Raw genomic sequence first — 22,159 nt, 5'->3', positions numbered from 1 at the left:
GCATGAGCCTAGGACAGGGTTAGGAACGCAGGAAAAGCTACAGAGGCACAAACAAAGAGACCTTGGCCCCTGGGTAACGGGGTGACTATGTTCTCCACACGTGTCCTTGTGGCGTCTAATCGGAAGTCCCAGCCAGCGATTCTCAAATCGCTTATCTGAGGATGAAATTTCCCTGACTGTGCAAAAAAGGAGGCAGCGATGGTCTCCCTAAGGAGGTGTTTTTGAAAAGCAAGCATTTCCCCTCTTCAGATCAACCCCCTTCGGAGAAGGTTAGCATTCCTGGAGAGCGGCCAAATGGTCCAGAGAGACTCTGTCCCTGGAGGCTAAACAGCAACAAGAAGGAGAAAATTCAACAAAGTTGCTTAAAAACCAACCAAACCAACAACCACAAAAACCCCCTTTTCATGTGGAGGCCAAAGGATTGCCGGGGGTTGGGGGGGTGGCAGGGACCCGGGACAGTCCAGAGCCAGGTCTGGGATTGCGTTTCAGGCGCTGTGCCAGGCAGAAGGGCTCTCCTTGTTGAAATGCATCGGTGGCATTTCCTGCGTCAGCCCTCGATTGCTCTAGAGTGCCCGGACGGTGGTCCACAGCAGCTGTCGGTCCCGTCTGCCCCATGGGAGCGGCGCCTTGGTAAGACTCCGCAACCAGACTGAGAACGTGTGTCCCGCCCCCGACTTTCTCCCTGTTCTTCTCCCACCGGCAGGAGCGCTAGCCCTCCGCCATCTCCACCGCCTCCCGCTAGAAAAACGGGGGCACCGTCTGGGATTATCCCTTGTCCCTGACACTCTGAATCAGCAACATGGGGTAGAGAAACGAGCAGGAATGTCCCATCAAACTGGGTTAGCCTCCCGCCCCCACCACTGACTGACTGCTTGATCTCAGGTCCAAGTTCCTGGACTTCTCAGAGCTCAGCTTCCCAACCTGTGAACTGGACCCACAAATAGGGACCACACGGCACTGCTGTGAGGGTGACAGAGGTGACACGTACGGGTTCATGCCACCCTGACAGCACTTGGTGAGCTCTGTAAATGTGGGTTCCTCTCTGCCCCCTACGCTGTGCTCAAATGACACTTGACCACAAATGACCTTCCTTGTCCTACACATTCCAGAGTGTGAGTATTTCCCCACCTACAGAAGGCCCATCGGGTCCTCCTGGTCTTCTCGACTCCTCTGGACGCTCCCCTGTGCTAGGGTTCTCACTTCCCGACCTTATGGTTTCTCACACCAACCTCCTTCAGTCCCAATTTACAGAGAGGTCACGGACTCAGAAATGCTATAACTCGCCCAGGACTCCCCAGATTATAACATTTCACTGACCCTAATGGATACATTTCTATGTGGAATTACGGGGAGACGATGGGTTATGTCCGGAGCCCCCAGCAATCATTACTTTTGATCACTTCTCTATTTTGCCGGTCACCATCCACATGTGACAAAAACAACTGAAAATCCACTAACAATTTGGTCAACTTATAAAATGCCCATTTTTCTTCTAAAAAAAAATTTAAAAAACTGTAAAAGCACCTCCCTGGCCCAGGGGGTGTGGCTCAGAGATTGAGCATCGACCTATGAACCAAGAAGTCACTGTTCGATTCCCGGCCAGGGCACATGCCTGAGTTGTGGGCGTGCAGGAGGCAGCCGATCAATAATTCTTTCTCATCGTTTCTCTCTCTTTCCTTCTCCCTTCCTCTCTAAAATCAATTTTAAAAAAACATTTTCTTTTAAGAAAAGCAACTCCCTGGAACCCGTGAGCCCCTCTCTACTGGCTAAAGTTCCAAACCCCGTGGCCACCTTTAGTCTCATTCCAACGTGCGTGGCCCTTCACCCACTGGAGAGAGGCTTGTCCGGAGAGATGTTGTTTTAAAGGCCAAACTCTGCGCTCAGCAGTCTCGCTCTGGAGTCGGGAACAGTCTGTTTTCCACCGCAGTCCCCTGGGCTTCTCCAGCCAAACAAAAGCGGCACAGCCTCACACCCTCCCCCTCCGGCAGGCCAGGGCCCAGAACCAGAGTCAGGCAGCCCTCCCCCGTCTCTCTGCACAGGAATCTCTCCCAAGGATCTGCATTTCAAGTCCCTGATTTACTCAAGAGGGAGAACCTTAATGAGGTCCCACTGGTCTTTAGCATCTTTTTTCTCCTGCTAACCAGAGGCAACACGGCTCACGTGGCGTGAGGCAGCCAGGAGCTGGGGCCCAGGAAGGGGTGGCGTGAGGATGCGGGCGAGCTATCTTTATTTTATTTTATTTTTTGCGGGTTCCGCTTCACTTTCCCATTTGATTCTACCTTTCAGCCGCATCAAGATCACCCACATCCTTCTACTCCCCCAGTTTTACCTGCATATTTGAATCTCAAACAAATAGTGATGTTCTTCTAGACCAGTACTTCGCACCCTGGGTCCCAGTCCAAGGGGAAATCTGCCCAAAATCTCAACCATGTGTTTAGGAAGATAACCTATTTGAAAAGGGGACAAGTCACCTCTGAATTTAACCCCTGGACCAATACGCAGGTTTTAGGGACCAGAAATTCTGCCACAGGAAAAGTCCAAACTAGAAAGCTGGCCCCAGCGTGGTGCACTCAAGAGAGAGAAACCACGCCGAGCGAGCCCAGGGCTGGCCACCCCACTTCCCTGTGTGGTGTCCAGACGAGGTTTGTAACTGCAAACGGAAGCCACCCCATGCCGGCTCGGGCAGAGTGTCGTTTAACTGATGGATAATGGATCCCTGACGGGCTGTCAAGAGACTCGGGGGCAGCCATGGAGTTCAGTGGCCGAGGGAATTTCTCTGAATCCATCAGAATATCCCGGAGCTCCTGGAGGTTTCATGTTCTCCGTGATGACCGGCTTCAGGACGTGGCCGCTGCAACCGGGGTGCAGTGCAGGCGCGGGGAGCAGTCCTGCCCAACACGGACCTGAGGATAAAAACCAAAGGACTGTGGAAACGTGACGTGTTTATTGAAATTGGAAACTCGATTTGAAATGTCAGCTCTGTACTTCATCTCTTTAAAGTCCCGTTTCTCGGGGCAAATAGCGATTTGAGAGAGGGGCCAGGCCGCTTGCTGCTGACACGGCTTGTCCCGGGCAGATGTCACGGGGAAAAGTCGTCTCTCCCAGGAACACACGCTGGGGTCTCCTGGGCCTCGGTCTCGGTCTCGGATGGAAGTCCAGGGAGATGTGGGAGCACGACCCTCACCCCGGGCTTTGCAGGTCCTGTTGCCTGGACGGCACCCGGGACCATTTCCCTCCCCTCCATCCAGCTCCCTGTCCGCGTCGCCTGTCACCTCTGGACAGGTCTCTGACGTCACTTCCTTAGAAAGACCTTTCCGGCCCTGACCGGTTTGGCTCAGTGGATAGAGCGTCAGCCTGCGGACTGAAGGGTCCCAGGTTCGATTCCGGTCAAGGGCATGTACCTTGGTTGTGGGCACATCCCCAGTAGGGGGTGTGCAGGAGGCAGCTGATCGATGCTTCTGACTCTCTATCCCTCTCCCTTCCTCTCTGTAAAAAATCAATAAAATATATTTTAAAAAAAGAAAAGAAAGAAAGACCTGTCCTGATCCCTGTGGGGGTCCTGAGCAGAATACCACTCGCCACACGTGCAGGCGAGGACACTGCAGTGTTAAAGGCCCCTTTGCCCTACGCATGCGCAAGCGCTGTGCGTGCTGCGCAGGCGCACCCTCCTGAACCTGCTTATGTTAATGTGGCCCGGGCGCCGCTGATTGGCCGGATCCGTCTGAGCGGGTATATAAGGGGCGCTGACCAGCCCGTCCCGCCTGCCTCTGTCACTCGCGTGCGCTCCCACTTTCCTGTACCCAGCACCCCGCTCTCCGCTCGGGATGCTCACGCTGGCGCTCGCCACTGGCCCAGCCGGCATGAAAGCTGCTCGTGTCTCTCCTGTCGCTCCTTCTGTGCTCTCCTCTTGGCCCAGGCCTCCTCCCTCTGCGCTCAGCCTCCCCCTGTGCGTCCTCGGGTCTCGGCTTTCCGAGGAAGAAAGGCTGGCTTCTGTGGGGAGGGAAGGGGGTCTCCGAAACAAAGCGTTCCTCCTTCCCTCCCCCCCCCCGCCGCCCTCGGGGTGCAGAGGGCCTCGGGGCTGTCTCTGTAATGACTTGGGGGAAATGGCTGCAACCCCCAATGTAACAGTGACGCCTCCCTTGTCTCAGTGGGAGCGTCCCCCCGCCAAGGAGCGAGGCCTGGCTGCAGGCTCCCAGGTGCCTCTGGCCTGGCGGCAGCCCACCTGACGCCAATGCTGGGGGGGTGGGGGGGAGGTCTGCTTTTAGCTGCAGCACATCGCCCTCCTCTCTGCGCCCAGGTTCTCACCTCTGCAGAGGAGTCCTCTAGTCTCACTGTCTTCCCAAAAGAAAGACTCACTTCTTCTGTGAGGGCTGAAGCGGGGCGGGGGGCTCTCTGAGACAAAGCGTTTCTCCTTCCCTCTCCACCCCGCTCGGGGTTCAGAGGGCCTGGGGGTGCTGTTTCTGTAACGAACCGCGGGCCGCCTGGGTGGGGAACTGGGTCCAGAGAGAACACGGTGGGAATGTGACTGAGCCTGACCAGGGACAGGATGCCCCACACCCTGGTTCAGGAGAAACCGCCGTGGCAGTTACAGCCGCTGTTTTTACAACATGGCTAAAACGAGGGTGTCCTACGAGGAGGAGCTAGCGGCCCTCCCAGAAACTGTGGTTCATGCAGCACCCGCAGATGCTGGGGTGCCTCAAAGCTCGACCCTGGGGCCAACACCCCGAGAGTACGCCCGGCCACCTGCTGGCCCAGCCCGCAGCCGGTCAATGCCTGGCAGGTGTGTGGGGCCGGGCACGAGCGGCCTGCAGACCGAAAGTGGGTGCCGCTGAGCCCAGCCAGAGCCCCGCTGGCCCGCCTGGGTTGCAGGCTCGATCCCCAGTAAGGGGCGTGCAGGAGGCAGCCAATCCACGATTCTCTCTCATCACTGAGGTTTCTCTCTCTCCCTTTCCCGTCCTCTCTGAAATCAAAAACTTGTTTTTAAATCTGATTTCCTCCCCCGGCCCAGCCGTTCCCCTCTTACGCTCAGGGTCGGACAGAAGCGTTGCTCCAGCGCCTAACCTCATTGCCCTGACCTCAGGCATGCGGCCTCCTTTTCTTTCTTTACTTTTTCTCTTCTTTTTTTCCCTGGGTTTTGGCTTCGCTCTTTAAAACTTTTCATTATGAGAAATTTCACAAGCGGAGAAAGCTGCGCTGTGACCCGTGTTCCCCCATCCCGCCCACGTCAGACCCACTCTGCCGCCCCCGCACCCTCTCACCTGCGGGGAAGGCCGTGATGAACCCACGGGTGCACCTGCCTAAGGCGTCCCTGCAGGTGGGAGCCGCTAGGAGAGGATTCCCGGGAAGGTCCTCCGGGAGCCCAATACGCCCTCAGACTCGGGAAACTGGGTCCCACTCGGGTCTCACGCTTTGAAGGGCCTGCCCCCACCTCCCCTGGCCACGCTCCTCCCCAGGGGGCGAGGAGGCCCAGGAAATGTGCCAGGCTGGGGCCCGGGCCCCATCAGCAGGTACTGGCACCCGGAACCTGGGAACTCCCTGCCCAGACAGCTCCGGGCCCCTGCGGGCACGCTCTGAGCCCTGGGTGCCCTGCTGGATGTGGGCGGTGGGCACGGTGCCCGCGGGAGAGCTGGGTGTGGCAGAGCTGGGACCTGGGCGCTGAGTCCACACACACGTGTGAGGCCCCTTGAAGTACTGAAAGGGCCCCCCTGTTCCTGCTGACGAAGCCCTCCATCTGAAGCCCCCCCCCCCCCCGCTCGCCTCCCCAACCATAAGGGTTTCTCAGCGTCTGAGAGCAAGACATCTGCAGTGCTTCCCAATGTGCCTGGTGTCAGTTAGGTCCCTGATTCCCCCGTCAAGGCAGCTCCTGGGGCTGGGGAGCCGGGCGAGCCTGTCGGGGTCCCTGGGAGGAGGAGTAGCAGCTGCAGGTGAGGCAGGAGGCCGCCAGGCGCATGAAACAGGTGGAAAGGGTTCACTGAGGACATGGCCGACAGCACTCCGCTGGTGCGCAGAGCTAAAGGGGGCCCTCCCAGCTCCCCCCTCCCCCTGGGTCCTCCCGAAGAGACAGTGCCTCCGTCAGAGAACACTTCCTCCTTCTGAGCCATGGGCCACTTGCCTGACCTTGGCACTCTCCCCGTAGTGTGTGAAGCAAAAACCACACGTGGACGCCTCTCTACAAACCCAAATTCTTGTCTGTGCACTTACTTCATTTTGGAGGGGGAGGAGGGAGGTTGTCGGGGAAAACGCCCATTACATCCTAGACCTCAGCAAGGGGCAGGGGCAGCTCTAAGTCTTAGCAGGCACATCCCCCAAGAAAAAACAAGGTAGACACTGCAGCGATTAGGAGTCTGCTCTCAGAGCGGGTAATAGGTGCTTTCCTCTGAATAAGAGCAGTCTCCACGAACGCAATCCACAGAGGCGGTAACGCGGGCATCCCAGCCAGCGCCCTGGAGAGGCGGTGCAGACACCAGGCTGCTGGGAAGTTAAAAGCGAACCAGTCCTTCGGAGTTAATCACCCCCAAGTGTAGCCTAAAGGGGGTCTTCCGCCCGGCGCTGGGCCGGCAGGAGATGGAAACTTGGAGGGATGTGAGGTGCGTGAGGCGCTAAGTTCACACGTGCGGCAAATATTGTGTAGAAGCATCGGGAGATCTCGTTTGCAGCATCCACCGGGAGAAACCAGGAGAAAGGCCTCATTGAAAGACCTTTTTGCTGGAGATCTAGAAGAGGGTCCCCAGCCCCCTCCCCCAGAGGAAAATCCTTAGCTCGGTCGTTGCTGCCACCTCATCCCCAATGACTCCTGCTCGCAGCCAGGAACCTGCGCCCACGTCGCCGTGCTGGCCCAGGGGCCCGTGCTGTTCTCTCAGGTGGGGGTCAGCTTGGAAACTGAAGATAGATCCAGCCGGAACCAAGAGCGTGCCTCCAGCACGGGTGCCCGGGACACGGTGTCGCCTGTTACGGGGACGGGGGGGGCGTGCAAGGAGACAGAGGCAGAAGGAAACTCAGAGGACCAGTAGTCTCCACTTTAATCATTCGAATCGAGGAAAATGGGAACAGATGCAACCTTCATAAGAGAAACGGTGCATGCACTACAGGTGGGGGGGAGGGGGCAGGTAGATTAATAAAACGACTGCTGACCTGTTATTGGCGTTGAACATGTTCGTTTTGCTTGGTTTTACTACAAACACATCCCAGTCTCCTGCAACTCCCGTCATTCAAAGGCACGTGTCCCCACCCTCCCAGCTTACAATGTCCCGAGGGCGACAAAACGTGACCCCGTTCGTGGGGGCTGCTCGGCCCCATGGGGGATGTGTGAGCAGTCAGACTGCTGACAGCCTCGATCGGCAGTCTCCTCCCAATCTCGTGACCTAAAGTGATTTCACACCATTGTGCCTTCCCAATGTCCCCAAGTACAGCGTGTCAACGAAGGTGAACGTGACAAGCCTCAAATCATACATTTCAGAGCGAGTCCCTCTGAAACTGCCCTCACATAACTGAGTTTGTTCCACCTCCTGTCACAGACACGGTATTGATGTTCATGTCCCGCTAACACAGACGAACTGCCTAAGAAACGCGCTGCCTCCTCACGGGTGGCCTGCCGAGACCCTACAAGCAGGCCTCGTTACTGGTCCATCTTGACTGCGGTTCCGTTGGCAAGATAAAGTCCCAACTGGGCTCTCTCTCATCAGTCGGGCCAAGGCGAGAAGGACTCTGGGCAGCCACAGGCCGCTCTCCTGGCCTGGGCAGACGTGCAGCGTCCTTGCCTCGCGGTATTGCTTTAGTCCAGTGGTCGGCAAACTCATTAGTCAGCAGAGCCAAATATCAACAGGACAACGATTGAAATTTCTTTTGAGAGCCACATTTTTTAAACTTCTTCTAACGCCACTTCTTCAACATAGACTCGCCCAGGCCGTGGCATTTTGTGGAAGAGCCACACTCAAGGGGCCAAAGAGCCGCACATGGCTCGCGCGCCGCAGTTTGCCGACCACGGCTTTAGTAGACCGCCCGCCCGCAAGTTCTAGCGTGGAGGAGCATGCAACAGCGGCCGACGGTAGCTATGCAGTCGCCGTATCATTGGGGCTCAGTCACAGCCTGTGCACTGAGATATTTAAATGGTAAAGAAAAAGAAAAAGAAAAAAAAAAACACAGAGGAACTTGCTCTCCGTAGCAACCGTTATAGTACAGAGTTCAAGGCTGCAAATCACACCCCTCTCTCGAGTGAGCGGACTGCAGGATGAGAGGGTTGCAAGTGTGCATGCTATAGGGCCCGGACACGGGCTCCTGACGCAGGTACGCCTCCCACGTGTCAGGCTCCAGGGCAGGCGCAGAGCGGCCAGCGGCACAATGGGAACCGTTCACTGTGCCACTCCAGGCCATGTCTCAGTCTGAGAAGTGCAAAAAGGACTATAAAATAGTGTACCTGCGGTTGGTTTTTGTTTTTTCTCACTGGCTAAGATCCTATCTCCTTCAGGAATGCTTTTGCTTCATAAAAACCCTTTTAAGAATAAAGGGCTTGAGGTCTTCCTGCAGCTCCTCCCGGTGCGCCCACAAAGGTGCTCCGACCACCTGTCACCCACTCATTCCTGCCGCCGGGACCGCCGGCGGCTCAGGGCGCGTCCCGCGGGTCAGAGCGCGGTGAGCGTGGGGAGGGTCCTCCGTTACCCCAGCTCTTTCTCCAAAACTGTTGAAATCAGTGAACTGGCTCTGGTTAGAGGTCATTTCGCAAGTCCTGGAAGTCTCTGGTATTTGACCTTAGAATTTCCTTAAACGACAGAAACCAGGGGTGAAAACCAGGGCCCGCCCCACATGACTTTGGGGACCCCATTTAGGGGGAGAGACCTGGGTTCTCGTATCTCGCCCTTCCCCGGTTGGGGGTGGAAGGGGACAGCTTCGCACCAAGAATTTCCTGGGCTTCGCGCAGGAGCCTTTGGTCAGGGGACCCTTCCCGAGGGCGCGAGGCGACGGGCACCCAGGACGCCGGGCGCCGGGCTCTCCGCCTCCCTCGGCCCGGCCGGGTCACCAGGGCTGGGCGGCGGCGCCGGGGCCCAGCTGCGCCTGGGACACGGCGGGCATGGCGGTGGCGGCGGCGGCGGCGGCGGCCGCGTCCCCGACGCCGGGCAGGACGGAGCGCACGGAGCGGCGGAACTCCTCGTTCCTCCACGTGTAGAGCAGCGGGTTGAGCGCGGACAGCGCGCAGCACAGGAGCCAGCTGGCCGCCTGCACGCCCCAGGGCACGGGCAGCGCGAGGCCGCGGGCCAGGCTGACCCACACGAGCGGCTGCGTGGCCAGCAGGAAGACGCAGCACAGCAGCAGCACCGACAGCCCGCTGAGCCGCCGCTGGGCGCGCCGGGGCTGCAGCGCGGGCGGCAGGGGCGGCGCGGGCGCGGGCCGCGCGGGGGCGCCGGGGCCGGGCGCGCGCGGGGCGGCGGGGAAGGCGGCGGCGGCGGCGGCGCAGCCGGGCAGCTGGTGCAGCAGGTGGAAGTTGAGGACGCTGACCCGCTTGACGCTGACGCGCACGCGGCGCACGATGCCCAGGTAGCAGTGCAGCAGCAGCGCCGTCTGCGCCAGCAGCGCCGCGGCCGCCAGCAGCGCGGGGTAGTGCACGCGCGGGCCCGCGGGGCCGGGGCCGGGGCCGGGGCCGGGGCGCGGCGCCCAGGGCGGCAGCAGCAGCGCCAGCGCCAGCGCCAGCGCCCAGGACAGCGCCAGCATGCCCGCCGTGTGGCGCCGCCGGTACAGCGCCTGGTAGGTGGCGGGCGCCCGCGTGATGAGCAGGTAGCGGTTCAGGGCCACGAGGCAGTGGGACAGCAGGGACGCGGTGAGGCCCAGGCCCAGCAGCGCGCCCCGCAGCAGCCGGTAGCGGCCGCCCGCGCCGTCCCAGCCCCCGGGCGGCCCCGCGGCGCCGGCGGGCAGCAGCCCCAGCACCGCCTCCTGCGGCATCCAGAGCGCGCACACGCTGAGGTCGGCGGCGCAGCCGTTGACGATGAAGGCGTTGCTGGTGGTCTGCAGCTTGCGGAAGGACGCCACGAGGTAGATGACCATGCCGTTGGCCAGCGTGCCGCCGAGGGCCAGGCCCGAGTACAGCAGGGACACGGGGATGCGCCGGCCCGCCCACGCCTCCTCGTCCTCGCAGAGCAGCAGCAGCGAGCCCCCGGCCGAGGACGGCGCCGCGGAGGACGCGTTGGTCATCCTGGCGCGCGCTTCGCACCTCGCCGCCGGCCGGGCTAGGCTAGCGTGGGCCCCGCGCCCGGCCCATCCCGACGCCGCCTGCTGGGAGGGCAAAGGCACCCGTCAGCTCCGTCGCCGACACAAAGGGCTGGAGCAGGAGCGCGGCTGGGGGAGGGGAGGCCGCGCAGGAGGACGGGGGTGGCAGCTGACAGGTGCCTGCCTCGGGAATGTCAATGTCTCCTGGGCTGGGGAGAGGCCTCTGCGCGCAGCAGGCACCGGGGAAGCCGGGCGCACAGCTGTGTCCGGAACAGCCTCCCTCTCCCCACAAAACGCACACGCACACGCTCACACACACACACACACACACACACAGAAGTACTGCCAGGTGGAGCCCCTAGTTTCCAGGAGAAAGTGGGGGTATCCCCGCTGGGAGAAATGCGGGGGGAAAGGAGTTGGGGTACCTTACCTGTGGGCTCGTCCCTAGCTGGCAGATGCAGAGGGAGAGACGCCAAGAAATGCCTCCTCAGTGGCAGCATCTGTGGTCCCCAGACCCACAGGACAAACTCAGCTGGGACCAGTGCCAGGAGCCAGTGCCCGCTTCTCCCCAGCAGCAGCCACGCACATGGTCCTGGGCAGAACCAGCAGCTGCCGGAGCCGCCTCCTCCGCGGGCAGCCGGGCTGGGGACAGGCAGGCGGGCTGCGGGCCCAGACGGTGGGCTGCTGGGCTGGCGGGCGGGCAGGAGGCGGCGAGGATGCCGGGCTGCCGAGCAGGAGCCGCGGGAGCCGCGCCGGAGACAGGCGCACCCGCCCTGCGCTCCGAAGCAAGAGGGGCGGCCGGTGGGGTGAGCCCACTCACGCGCTCTCCTGCTCAGCCATCCATCACCGGGAAGGCAGTCTCCTCCTCGGCATGAATTATTCAACAGCGTCTCACTGAGAAAGGAAGACACCTTGCCTGGAAAGTCCTGTCATTAACAAGTTCCTCTGCCTTGTCTTCTCCCGTTCTCTCCATCACCTCGCTCTTCACCCCACTTCGTTCTCCTTCGCTTTTGTTCCCATCCCTTCAGTGCGAGAATAAAATTCAGTCCACTCCCCCGCCCCAGTGCCTTCCATCAGACTGATGCATGCTGGGGTGACTCCCAGTCCCCAGGGCGAATTCCTTTCTATTCTAATGGAAATTTATTTTATCCCCAGAAACGACCCCCCCCCCCCCCCCCGTCCCTGTTTAAATCAGAATTTCGATTTTTTTTTTCTCTTCTCATCACCACGCTCCTTTCGCTCCTTTCAGGGTTTGGCTTGTGTTTCAGTCATGAAAAGGTTACAGGGTGAAAATGACAGGGTCAGAGGTGAGAAACGGGAATGGGGGAGCAAGGACCCAGAAATACCCCACTGTGTCCGCCCGATGCCTCCTCAGACGTCGGCCCCTGCGGCCCGGCCCAGCGGGCTGGCGGCTGGCGTGGACTGGGCACACGCCTGCGACTAAACTCCTCCCCCAATAAATCCGTTTTCACTGGGACAATGATTATTTGATTTCCCCACGTGGTCTTACGGGGGAAACGCAGGGTGGGGTTGCCGGACACCTGGGCCCTAAGCCGGGCATCAGCCGGCCTGTCCTGGGTCATGTTCATCTTGTCAGATCAGTTTCCACTCGGGGACCCCGGCCAGCAGCGCCCGCATGGCTTGGAAACGTGTTAGGGATGGTTTGGACCCGCTGAGCCAGACTTTGTTGCAGAGAAGAAAACGGAAGCCCGAAGACTGTCAACGACTTACCCGGAGTCACACACAGTGACGGGTCTGGGCTGTGACCTAGGTCGTCCATTACCCACAATCCAGGTGGCCCCGCTGACTCCACTTCAAAACAAAACAGCATAACAAGCCCACGGCCTCATTCTCGTCCTGGGAAGTTCTAAGCCTCTCCATTTGTCTTTTTTGAAAATACGCTTTTATTGATTTCAGAGAGGAAGGGAAAGGGAGAGAGAGAAACATCCACGATGGGAGAGCATCATGGATCGGCTGCCTTCTGCACAGCCCCCTACCAGGGATGGAGCCCGCAACCCAGGCATGTGCCCTTGACGGGAATCGAACCTGGGACCCTTCAGTCCACAGGCTGATGCTCTACCCACTGAGCAACACCGGCCAGGGCCATCTCCATGTGTCTTTTCTGGGTTAATTGAACTGTGATCTTCAGGTCGCCTGCACCTGACATTTCCACTGGCGTCTCCACAGCTACGGCCCGGCCCCAGGCGTCTGCCTCGTCACCAGCTCCCAGGAGGTCCTTTTCTCCATCGGCACGTGTGGAGGCGGGCAGCGCAGCCTCGCTTGCGTCGGGGTGTCCATCTGTGAGGTCGCCAAGGCCCCTCTTTCCTGAGCTGCCTTTTCACCCTTTCCAGGAAAAGCAATTTGGACTAACATGGCTTTGGCTTGGTCTCTGTCCAGAAGGGACTTCTTTTTTTCCAGTAAGAGGTTTAGTATAGTTGTGTGTGTGTGTGTGTGTGTGTGTGTGTGTGTTTTTTTAATCTGCTTTAAAAATATGTCTGAGAGGCATAGGAACTTGATGGAGATCGTTCCGTGGTTTTAAGCGTTTAGGAATTATTTTCGGTTGTTTCAATGATGAGATCAAATTCCTTGAAAAGTGTGCTGTGTGTGTGTGTGTGTGTGTGTGTGTGTGTGTACATATCACTGATGCGGGAAAAGATCGTACACTTATAGGAGCTTGGCCACAATCACTATCACCCTTCATTACAGGTCAGCAGAGGTGACAGGAAATCAATCAAAGAAAGAGGAAAACAATCCAAGAAACTGTGTCATTTTCAAGACTAAATTAGGATAATTAGGGAACAAGTGCCCGGAGCCACAGCCCGGTCCCGCCCTCGTCGAGGTCATGATGGTGGTCAGGAAACTATTCTGTCCTTTCCCTCTGGGGTCCACCTCAGAGGTCAGCCCGGGTGGGTCCTGCTGGGGCCCGATCTCCCCGGGCTCCGCGGGTCTGAGGACGGTTTCCTCATTCCTGGCCACGACACACGCCCGTTTCCGATTAGGACAGGGATGCCGTACCCACTCCCCACCTCCCGCTGCCTTCAAATCTCAGCCCACGCCCGCCCCTTGGGGTCCCCCTCTGACCACACTCCCCGCCCCGTGTGGATTGTATGACGTCTGGTTTGTCTGGTTCCCCGGGAGGCGTGTCCTGGGGCTGGACGGACATGGTTTCATGTCTGTGTCCTCAGAAGACTGTGAACTTGATGGCATTGACTTCCTGTCCGTGGCTCCTCAGGAGCCTCTCAAGCTCTTGTTGAACGAATCTCCATCCAGCATCCACCTGCCCGTCTCCGCCGGTCCATCCGGGTTGCTTTGACTCGTTTCTCATGGTGACACTCTCTCTAGACCAGCAAAGACCCCAGAGGCGGCTGCCCCTCACCCTCGCTGCCCAAGCTCCGTCCAAGTCCTCCCAGCCGCACGCCGACCCACCCAGGCTTCGCTCAGACTAAAACGAGATCTCCGTCGCTCTTAATCTCTGAAATACTCCGAGAAAGGAGGAAAAAATAAATAAAAATGAGGTGAAATAAAAGGGCTCACCCTGTGCCCGAGTCGGGGACCTGGGAGGCAGCAGAAAGGCAGGCCGCCCCAACGAGGATGTCACAGGTTCGCCAGGAGGAGGAACTGCCTTCCCCCAAACCCAGGGCGGGGGGGAGGGCTCGGGAAAGGGGGAAGCAGCAGGCTGGGAACCTGTGTGAGACGTGGCCCGCGGCCGCCCTCCTGCGAGGAGTGAGCAGCCTTGCCGTGTTCCTCGCGTGGGGGGAGGCCCGTCCAGCCGCCGGCTCGTCGCGTGGAACACGGTGCACTTTTGTGCAAGAACAAGAAAAGCCGCAGCATCTCCGATGTTCCGACGGAGTCTTCCTGCAGGCACAGAACGTGCCTCAGGAAGGAACAGCTGCAGGGGTAGGGCGGCCGCCGCCACGGCAGGTGAGCGGCGTGCGGGGGACGGAGACCTGCACCAGCGCGGCTCCGATTTGTACCAGCAGCACGTTCCGCTCAGAGACAAAGGCGCTATCGGGCCGCCGAGCACGCGGCGCCTTTAACCCGAGGTTGTATGACGTCGGGTCCTCGTGCGAAGTCGGGCGTGTTCAGGCCCAGCGGCCGCGGCCCGTAAAACCGAGAGGAACTGCTCAGGGCTCAGCATTAGGACGCTGTTAAAATGTACGTGAAAACGTCCTCAGATGGCCTGTTGGTTAGATGCCGCCCCGTGCAGGGAGAAGCCTTCACCGGGGAAAGGCGGCGGGCGCGTTGCTATGGAAACTTCAAACCTGAACGCTCCTGCCTCCGGCCAACGCGCCTTTCCAACGCCACGTCGTAACAACTGTCATTTCAAGAATTAAATTCTTTCCCGTCGGGGCCCAGGGGCCCGGTGCCTGGCTTTTTAAGATGTTACGCTCCAGCTGGGAATCAGCACGAGGTTAACTCACAGGCACGGCTCTCAGCCTCGCTGCCTGAAACCTGCTCCAGTTTCCAAACAGTGAAACCCTTTAACCCAACTTTTTCTCGGCCCGGCGACGTGTGCTCCCACCCAAAGCTTTGAAATGCTGAGTCTCCGCTTGCTTGAGGTGTTTCTGGTATTTTATTTTTGTTAATCCTCACCCGAGGACTTTCTCCCCCCCCCAGCCCCCATTGATTTTTAGAGAGGGAAGGGAGGGAGGGAGGGAGGGAGGGAGGGAGGGAGACACATCCACGGGTTGCCTCCTGTAGGCGCACTGACTGGGGTGGGATTGAACCTGCAACCCAGGTACGTGCCCTTGAGGTATGAGGGAATTGAACCCTCGACCCTTCGGGGCACAGGCTGACCTCTAACCACTGAGCTCGCCGGCCAGAGCTCTGGTGTTTTACTCTGGTGTTTTTCTTTCACACCAGCCAGGCCCTATGTTACCAGGTGCTGTATGGGGCCAGGTGGGAGGGATGACTTTGTAACCTCTATGAATGTGTACCCACTGCACACCCATCTGAAACGAATACAAACAAGTGCTGAAGGCAAACCACAATTGAAAAATAAAAGAATAGGAGGCCAAGAAAAGAGACACATCTGATAGACAGTTACCCCTCAATCGACCATCGAATGTCAGTGCACACGTCATGGTGGGCTCATTTTTACAGCCGCCACCTCGTCCTGTTTGCTGTCCAACTTTTTAAAACAGGTTGGTCAGCTTGCTTCAGGCCAGAGGAGAGAGAGCGAGCGTGATGTAGCTTTTTGGGTGGCATGCGGGTTAAAGGTCCGTTAGCTTATGTCTGTCCATTTACAGCCAGCTCCAGATCACGGTGTTTTGCATGAAAAGTCGACTTGCAATGTAAGTTTCTACTTGCACTCACCAAAGCTTAGAATTCTCTTCAACAGCTATTTTTCTCCTCCTCACGATGATTATCATAATTCAATCCAGAGAAGGAACTGGGTAGGAATATATTACCATTTCAATTCAGCTCAAAATAACTTAATACAATTATTTCCCACTTTCCGTGGGACGGGGCCGCAGCCCCGATGCAGCCTGTGTGTACGTACAGGGCTTGGAGCTCACGCTGTGAGGTGCACCTTGCTGGAGCTGGGAGCCTCCCCGATTGGTTTCCAGAGTCAGCAGCCACCCAGTTCTCGCTCTGCCGAGTGTTGCAAAGACCACGAGGGTCCCGCAGCGTCAGGACCTCTGCCTCTGAGGGCACGGAGGGAAAGAGCCCATTTTTCTATGGCGCCCAACCCCAGGGTGCTGATTGGAAAAGAAACCTTTAACGTATCAGTGGTGTAGCCCACAGGCCATACGAGGCCGGCGGAATCATTTGGCCTGGCCCTGCCAAGGCATCAGGGACGAGTGAATTCAATGTCTGACCCAGCCCTGACCGGATGGCTCAGTGGATAGAGCGTCGGCCTGCGGACTCAAGGGTCCCAGGTTCGATTCGGATCAAGGGCATGTACCTTGGTTGTGGGCACATCCTCAGTAGAGGGTGTGCAGGAGGCAGTTGATCGATGTTCCTTTCTCATCGATGTTTCTAACTCTCTATCCCTCTCTCTTCCTCTCTGTAAAAAAATCAATAAAATATATATTTTAAAATAATAATAAAATAAATAAATGTCTGACCCAGCAGAGCAGGCTGATTTAAGCTGACACGTGTGTACGGCCCACCCACTATGTGATACGTACCCACAAGGCCCTTGGCAGCAGGCAGGCTCCCGCTCCCCGTTAGCACGTCACTGAGGAAAGCACACGCGAGCGCCGTAGTGAGAAGGTGACTGTGGTGCTTACCTTTGGTGCGTCCGCTTCCTGCTGCTGGGACCCAGCCGGCTGCACACCCTTCCGGCTCCCGGAGTTCCCACCTCGGGGAGCCACGTGCGCTCCATGACCCGCAAGCGGGAAATGTGTTGCTACCAGCTCCTTGGTTTGTTTGTTACTTTTTTGGGGTTGTTTTTTTTTTTTTGGGGGGGGGAGGGTGTGGGGGGACTAAATCTGTGGGAAAAGACTGTCGGCCCTCCTCACCGTGTTTGTCAGGTCTGTGGCTTCACAAGGAACCTGTGTGAGACATGGCCCGCGGCCGCCCTCCTGCCCCCAACCTCTCCCGCGTGCTCTGAGCTTTTAAGAGGCAAACGAGAAGGGAAGAGCCTCCGAGATACCGCAGCCCAGAGGGGTCCAATCCAGCTGGAGGCGTAAAATAGCGCCGGCGTTTCTCCCCGCAAGCTGGCTTCTCCCGCGTGGGGCGTTCCCAGTCATAAATGACCGCGCAGGAGCGATCGGCGCTTTAGGAACAACGGAGCGTTACAGAGAGAGAAACATCGAGACACGGGCCGTTCAAAGATTCCTCAGGCTCATCGTCATGGTTCCAGGAAACGGAGAAACTCGATGGAAGGCCCCAGCCAGATGGGACCCAGTACACAATTACACAGAGACTTCAGGACCTTCGTCACGCACGTCCAAATTATAAACGCCAGGAGACATGTGAATGGCATAAAACTTTTATTATTTATTAGCAGTGTATCCTTCTACACTTCAAAATAGAACAGAATATCTTTTGGAAGGTAAACTATTCATAACAAAATACATGTCAAACGATTTCTTTATTATTGCAGTAGAATTACTTTGCTATATACTTTCTATATTATATACATCCTCTTTTTGGTTTGTCTATGTATGCACATGTGTATAAATAATTTTTAAGACGTACACATGTAGATACATATGACGAGTGTACATATATCGTCTGGGAAATTTACAGCAGTCACTTTTACAATCATCTTCATAGCTGCACACGAGTTAGTGTTCACAGAACCAGAATGTCAGTGTGGCTCCCTGCCCCACTCCTCCAGTGTCACCTGGATGGTGTCCACTGATCATTTTTTTAAAAAAATACTACCACCAGCCTGTACATTTCACCAATCTCTCTCTCTCTTTTTTTTTTACAATAACTCATAATAAAATATTTCACTATTTCGGCTTTAGAAAAAGTATACAATTTAATTCCACCATTTGTGATCCCTAAAAACATACCATTCTCTTTATTTTAAATCAACTTAGTGCAATTATTTGGTACTGTCGTTCTTGAAGGTTAAGCTAACCCACCTGAGTCAAACATTCATTCAAACGCCTGTTAAAACTGTTAAGACATAAAACAAACAGGATGTTTCGCTGAAGCGTGTGTGATAGTCTCGAGGCCCCCTCCTAATAAATACACTATAAATAACCCAATGGGAGAGGCACGCGCTTCAGAGGCATCCGCTGAGCAACGCGGGGACTCGGGACGCTGGCCCCGACTCCCCAGGAAATGCAGCCCGCAGACCTCGGAGGCCTGGAGAAGCGCACCCTCTGAGAGAGGCCCCGGAGGGTCCCCACAGGCCACTGGGCACCCAGGGCCCCGGAGGGTCCTCACAGGCCGCCGCGCGCCCAGGGCTTCTCTCTGAAACGCAGAGGACCACCTAGCAGCATCCCCTCCCTTGTTCCTCTTCCTGGATGTGAACACTGGTGCCTGACCACGTGTGGTCCCAGGCCAGCGCTGCCTCGCACCCAGATCCCGCCACCCTACTGGCTTGGGAGCTGGGAGTCCTTCCTCGGAGGAGCCCCACTCCGAGCAACACCCAGCGAGCGACCGGCTGCGAGGCTCAGTGTCCGAAAGCCCCGAGGATGCGACACTAAGCGGCTCAGCAACAAAAACAAAGGGGAAAGCGTGGTCAGGGGCCAGGGCCGAGGCTGCTGCGCTCGGGAGAGAGACCTGGGCAACTCCTGACCTTGGACCCACTCCCCCGACAGAAGGACCTGCGGCCACGCTCCGGGCGGGACACATCCCTCTCCCCACGCACCTCCCTCAGGCCTCCTGCCCCGAGGGGCTGCGGCTCAGCGCACTGAACACCATACTGCACAGATTCAAAATACAAATGTGTGTTTTTTTTTGGTAGCAAAGAGCAAGAAAACCTAAGTCAAAATATAGTCTAACTTTTCCATCATTGTATATATTTATATAAATTTATCAAAATAGGCTTTTTACGTTCATAATACATACATCATGTGACACTGTACAGATACACGTAATAAGAAATGGATTCCCGCGGTGCATTAAAAATAACCCTTCGGAATAACCAACCCCCGCGTTAAAACGGTCTTCAGAAGTGTCAGTCACAGTCTCTGCCTGTGCCGTGGTCGGGCCAGGCGGCCGGGTCCCCTGAAGGTCGCTTTAACGGGAGGGCGGACGGCGGAGGTATCCGTGTGCCCGCAGCCGGTCCTGGCGCTGGTCCCGGTGCAGAGGTGGCGCTAAGAGCAGCGAGCGGTCCCCGACGGCAGGGCCTTAGTAATGAACATACTCAGACTGAAGGGACTGCGCGGGGAGAGACAGAGGGAGGTTAATGCCACCATCGGAGCCGCCAGCTCATCACACAGCTCCTGCCTTCCTGCCTGCCTTCCTGCCTGCCTGCCTTCCTTCCTTCCTGCCTTCCTGCTTTCCTTCCTTCCTTCCTTCCTTCCTGCCTTCCTGCCTGCCTGCCTTCCTTCCTTCCTTCCTTCCTGCCTTCCTTCCTTCCTGCCTGCCTGCCTTCCTTCCTGCCTGCCTTCCCCGCGGCACTGCGGTCTGCTCTACAGAAGGCCGGGAGATGCACGAGGGGGCAGATGAGAGACGCAAAGCATCGGCTAAGGAGGGGTGTGCAGTTCCCAACGTGGCGGCAAGAAAGGTCTGCATGTGTAAAGGCTTGCCAACGGCCCCAGCTGGGGGCTCAGTTGTCCCGAACACCCAAAGGCTGCAGGTTCGATTCCCGGTCAGGGCACGCGCCTCGATGGCGGGTTGGATCCCTGGCTGGCTGCGAATGGGAGGCAACTGATCTCTCTCTCAAAGAAAATCAATAAGCGTATCCTCAGCTGAGGATTAAAAAGCCCACTAACTGCCCTGGCCGGTTTGGCTCAGTGGATAGAGCGTCGGCCTGTGAACTGAAAGGTCCCGGGTTCAATTCCGATCAAGGACACATGCCTGTGTTGCGGGTTCGATCCCCTGTAAGGGGCGTGCAGGAGGCAGCTGATTCTTGATTCTCTCTCATCATTGATGTTTCTATCTCTCTCTCCCTCTCCCTCCTCTCTGAAATGAATAAAAATATATTTTTTAAAAACTCACTAATTTATTAGTAGTGATGACAAATTAAATATTATTTGAAAATCGGTAGGTAGGGCTCAACTCGCTTCCATGCTCTTGTGCAATAATATTGAATTTTACTCAGAAATATTAAGTGACACCTGTAACTAAATTGGGGATTATTAGAATGGACTTTAAGAATATATATAATTTTGAATGGAATGCAATACACAGCGAATGAACGTTAATGCTTCTAATGCAGTAGAATGGGCAGTCCCTTAAATAAATTCCTTGAGAAAGGGTGAATTTAATGCAAATACCTTACAAATCCTTTCCTTTTAGGGGGAGACACAAAGCACAAGCTTTGAACTCTGACCTTCAGTGCCCAAAGCATTTGTGCGGAAGAGTCAGGCAGTGCACGTTCCTCCCTGATCACGTCCGATACCCACATGTCAAAGGCGCGTGCGGGGAACCTGATCAGAGGGCTCCGGCCGTAAAAGTAAACCAGGGAAAGGCAGGGGGAGAAACCAGCTGCCCAACAGCGGCTTCTGAGCAGCAAACAGCAGTCAGAAAGCAGCAGCACCGATCACTTCAAACATTAACCAAATCCCGGCCCCGTTCTCCCACTTCAACGCCTCCGAACAAGGTTACTGGCTTCGCTCACGGGCCCTCCCCTCCGCCACCGAGAGTCTTTGCCCAATCCGTCTGCAGCAGCATTTTATGACTCGGTCGTATCAGTGCTGGGGCCGGCCCGTTCTGTTGACGGTACAGGGACCAGTAAAAAAGGAATCTGTCCATTTTGCAAGTAATTTACTAAAAGATTCAGACTATCTCTGTTCACCTTTAAAGTCCCAGAATCGTATACCCTACCCACAGTCACTTACTAAGGAAGTCTCCACCAACACCGTGAGCCAGCAGCTCACGCCCCTGCGCCCTCAGAGGGCCGCCACCACGCTCCCACACAGACGTGGAATGAAAGACCAAGCTGTCCGCGTTTCATGAGAACAAACTGAGGGTGAGGCGGCAATGGGCACAAGTGCGAGATGAGGCGAGGGGTGGGCAGGGACGGTTTGGGGGGTGTGGGGGCTGGGGTCTCGAGGCTGCAAGTTTCAGGACGAGGTGAAAGGTTAAGAGCGCCCCTAGAAAGAAGGAAAAGGGCTTAGCACGTCTCCCTACAGGATGTGGTTTATGCCAAGGAGAGGATCGGGCACTGTAACACACACACCTGAACGCACGCCGAGGAGAATGAGTATTAACGTGATTCCCAATGGGACTGAATCCACATCGCTTTCGGGACTATTCTAAAAAGACATTTTCTTCATAAAACACCCAGGATTCAGCATTCTGATTCAAGTTTTCGTTATGCTTGGCCCATTGTTTTTATCATTGCCACAAGAAGTAATATCTAATGCATCTTAAGTACTAAAAAAGGCGGGGGGAGAGCAATGAAAATGGAGGGAGGGAGACCTGAGGCATAAAAATTATTTTACAAGTAATATTTATATAATCAAGCACTTATTTCTATAGCAAGAGATTATTTCATTACTCAAATAGAATATTCGCTTTCTCGGGACCGGTAAGTTCCAGCGGGTTATAGGGAGTTCAGACCAGATAAGCTTATCGTGAAGATATGAAATGCATACCATAAAATTAATAACGCAGCCATCATCAACCTGGAAAATGAGCATCAAGTTACCTTAGATGTGCAGCCCCCAAAATAAACTGCGTCAAAATGAAAGAAGTCTTGTTCCCTGAGAGCAGTTAGATTTGACATGAACCAAATGTTAGGTAAGGAGATGAAGACAATCTGTTCTTCCCTGGAACCCTGCTCCTCGTCTGCTGGCAGGTGTGGGTAGTGCCTTTAAAGAGTTAGCTGTTCCGGGTGTTTCTCTTTTCAAACAGCCCAGTTCCCTAATCGTGGTGGGAAAACAGCTCGTGATCAGAGCGATAAATACGGACAGGTCTTGACTACGTGAGCCTCCGCGATGGCGATCAGAAGCAGAGGACGGTGAGGAATAGGAAAGACTGCGGTCTTTGCCAGCAAATGAATGAGGCTGATCTTCACGTTCAAACACCTTGGACTCAGGGCCCCGGGGCCCGCATGTCAGTCTCCCACTGGGTCCAAACCCCGGCTCTACGTCCCCACGTGCTTTTGCCACGCTCGCTCCACTCCCCCCCCTTCCCCAAGTCCCTCAAGGAGGAAAGAGCAGCTCCCTCGTTACCCTTGGTTTGAGTTCTAACGAGGGAAAGGCCTTAAGGAGGGTTTGGTTTCACTGGCACAGACCGTGAAAGGGGGTCAAGCACACGCGTGGCAGCACGGTGCCTTAGTTTACACTGAACTCCCGTGTGTTCCGTTTTAATGAGCAAATGGGGGGGGACGCTGGGGGGGGAGGTAACCGCCTCTGCGATCCGCCTCCTCCTGGCTCTCCCGGCG

The 22,159-nt window shown here is 56.6% G+C and overlaps 2 protein-coding genes across 3 annotated transcripts in view; both read right to left on the bottom strand.

Annotated features, from left to right (window-relative positions):
* Window positions 1-2,822: 2,822 nt before the first annotated feature.
* Window positions 2,823-22,159, bottom strand: part of CDC14A (cell division cycle 14A) — an 86,313-nt gene continuing 66,976 nt past the window's right edge. The window contains exon 16 of one of the 2 annotated variants that reach the window (XM_054711948.1): window positions 2,823-2,903. In XM_054711948.1, the coding sequence (XP_054567923.1) occupies window positions 2,838-2,903 (66 nt within the window). In that variant the 3' untranslated portion in view covers window positions 2,823-2,837. Of the gene's footprint in view, window positions 2,904-18,602; window positions 18,985-22,159 lie in introns of those variants that run through there. The other variant, XM_054711949.1, reaches the window with a different exon arrangement.
* Window positions 9,010-10,179, bottom strand: GPR88 (G protein-coupled receptor 88). The gene has a single exon (XM_054711952.1). It carries the CDS (start codon window positions 10,177-10,179, stop codon window positions 9,010-9,012), a length of 1,170 nt encoding a protein of 389 aa, XP_054567927.1.

The sequence above is a fragment of the Eptesicus fuscus genome, chromosome 22 (genome assembly GCF_027574615.1).
Source record: "Eptesicus fuscus isolate TK198812 chromosome 22, DD_ASM_mEF_20220401, whole genome shotgun sequence".
NCBI lineage: Eukaryota > Metazoa > Chordata > Mammalia > Chiroptera > Vespertilionidae > Eptesicus > Eptesicus fuscus.
Note: the sequence above shows the minus strand (reverse complement) of the source record. Positions and strands in the feature narration are given on the sequence as shown.

Excerpts from the sequence above, each read along its gene's own strand:
- GPR88 (XM_054711952.1), bottom strand. The coding sequence starts at position 10,179 with ATGACCAACGCGTCCTCCGCGGCGCCGTCCTCGGCCGGGGGCTCGCTG.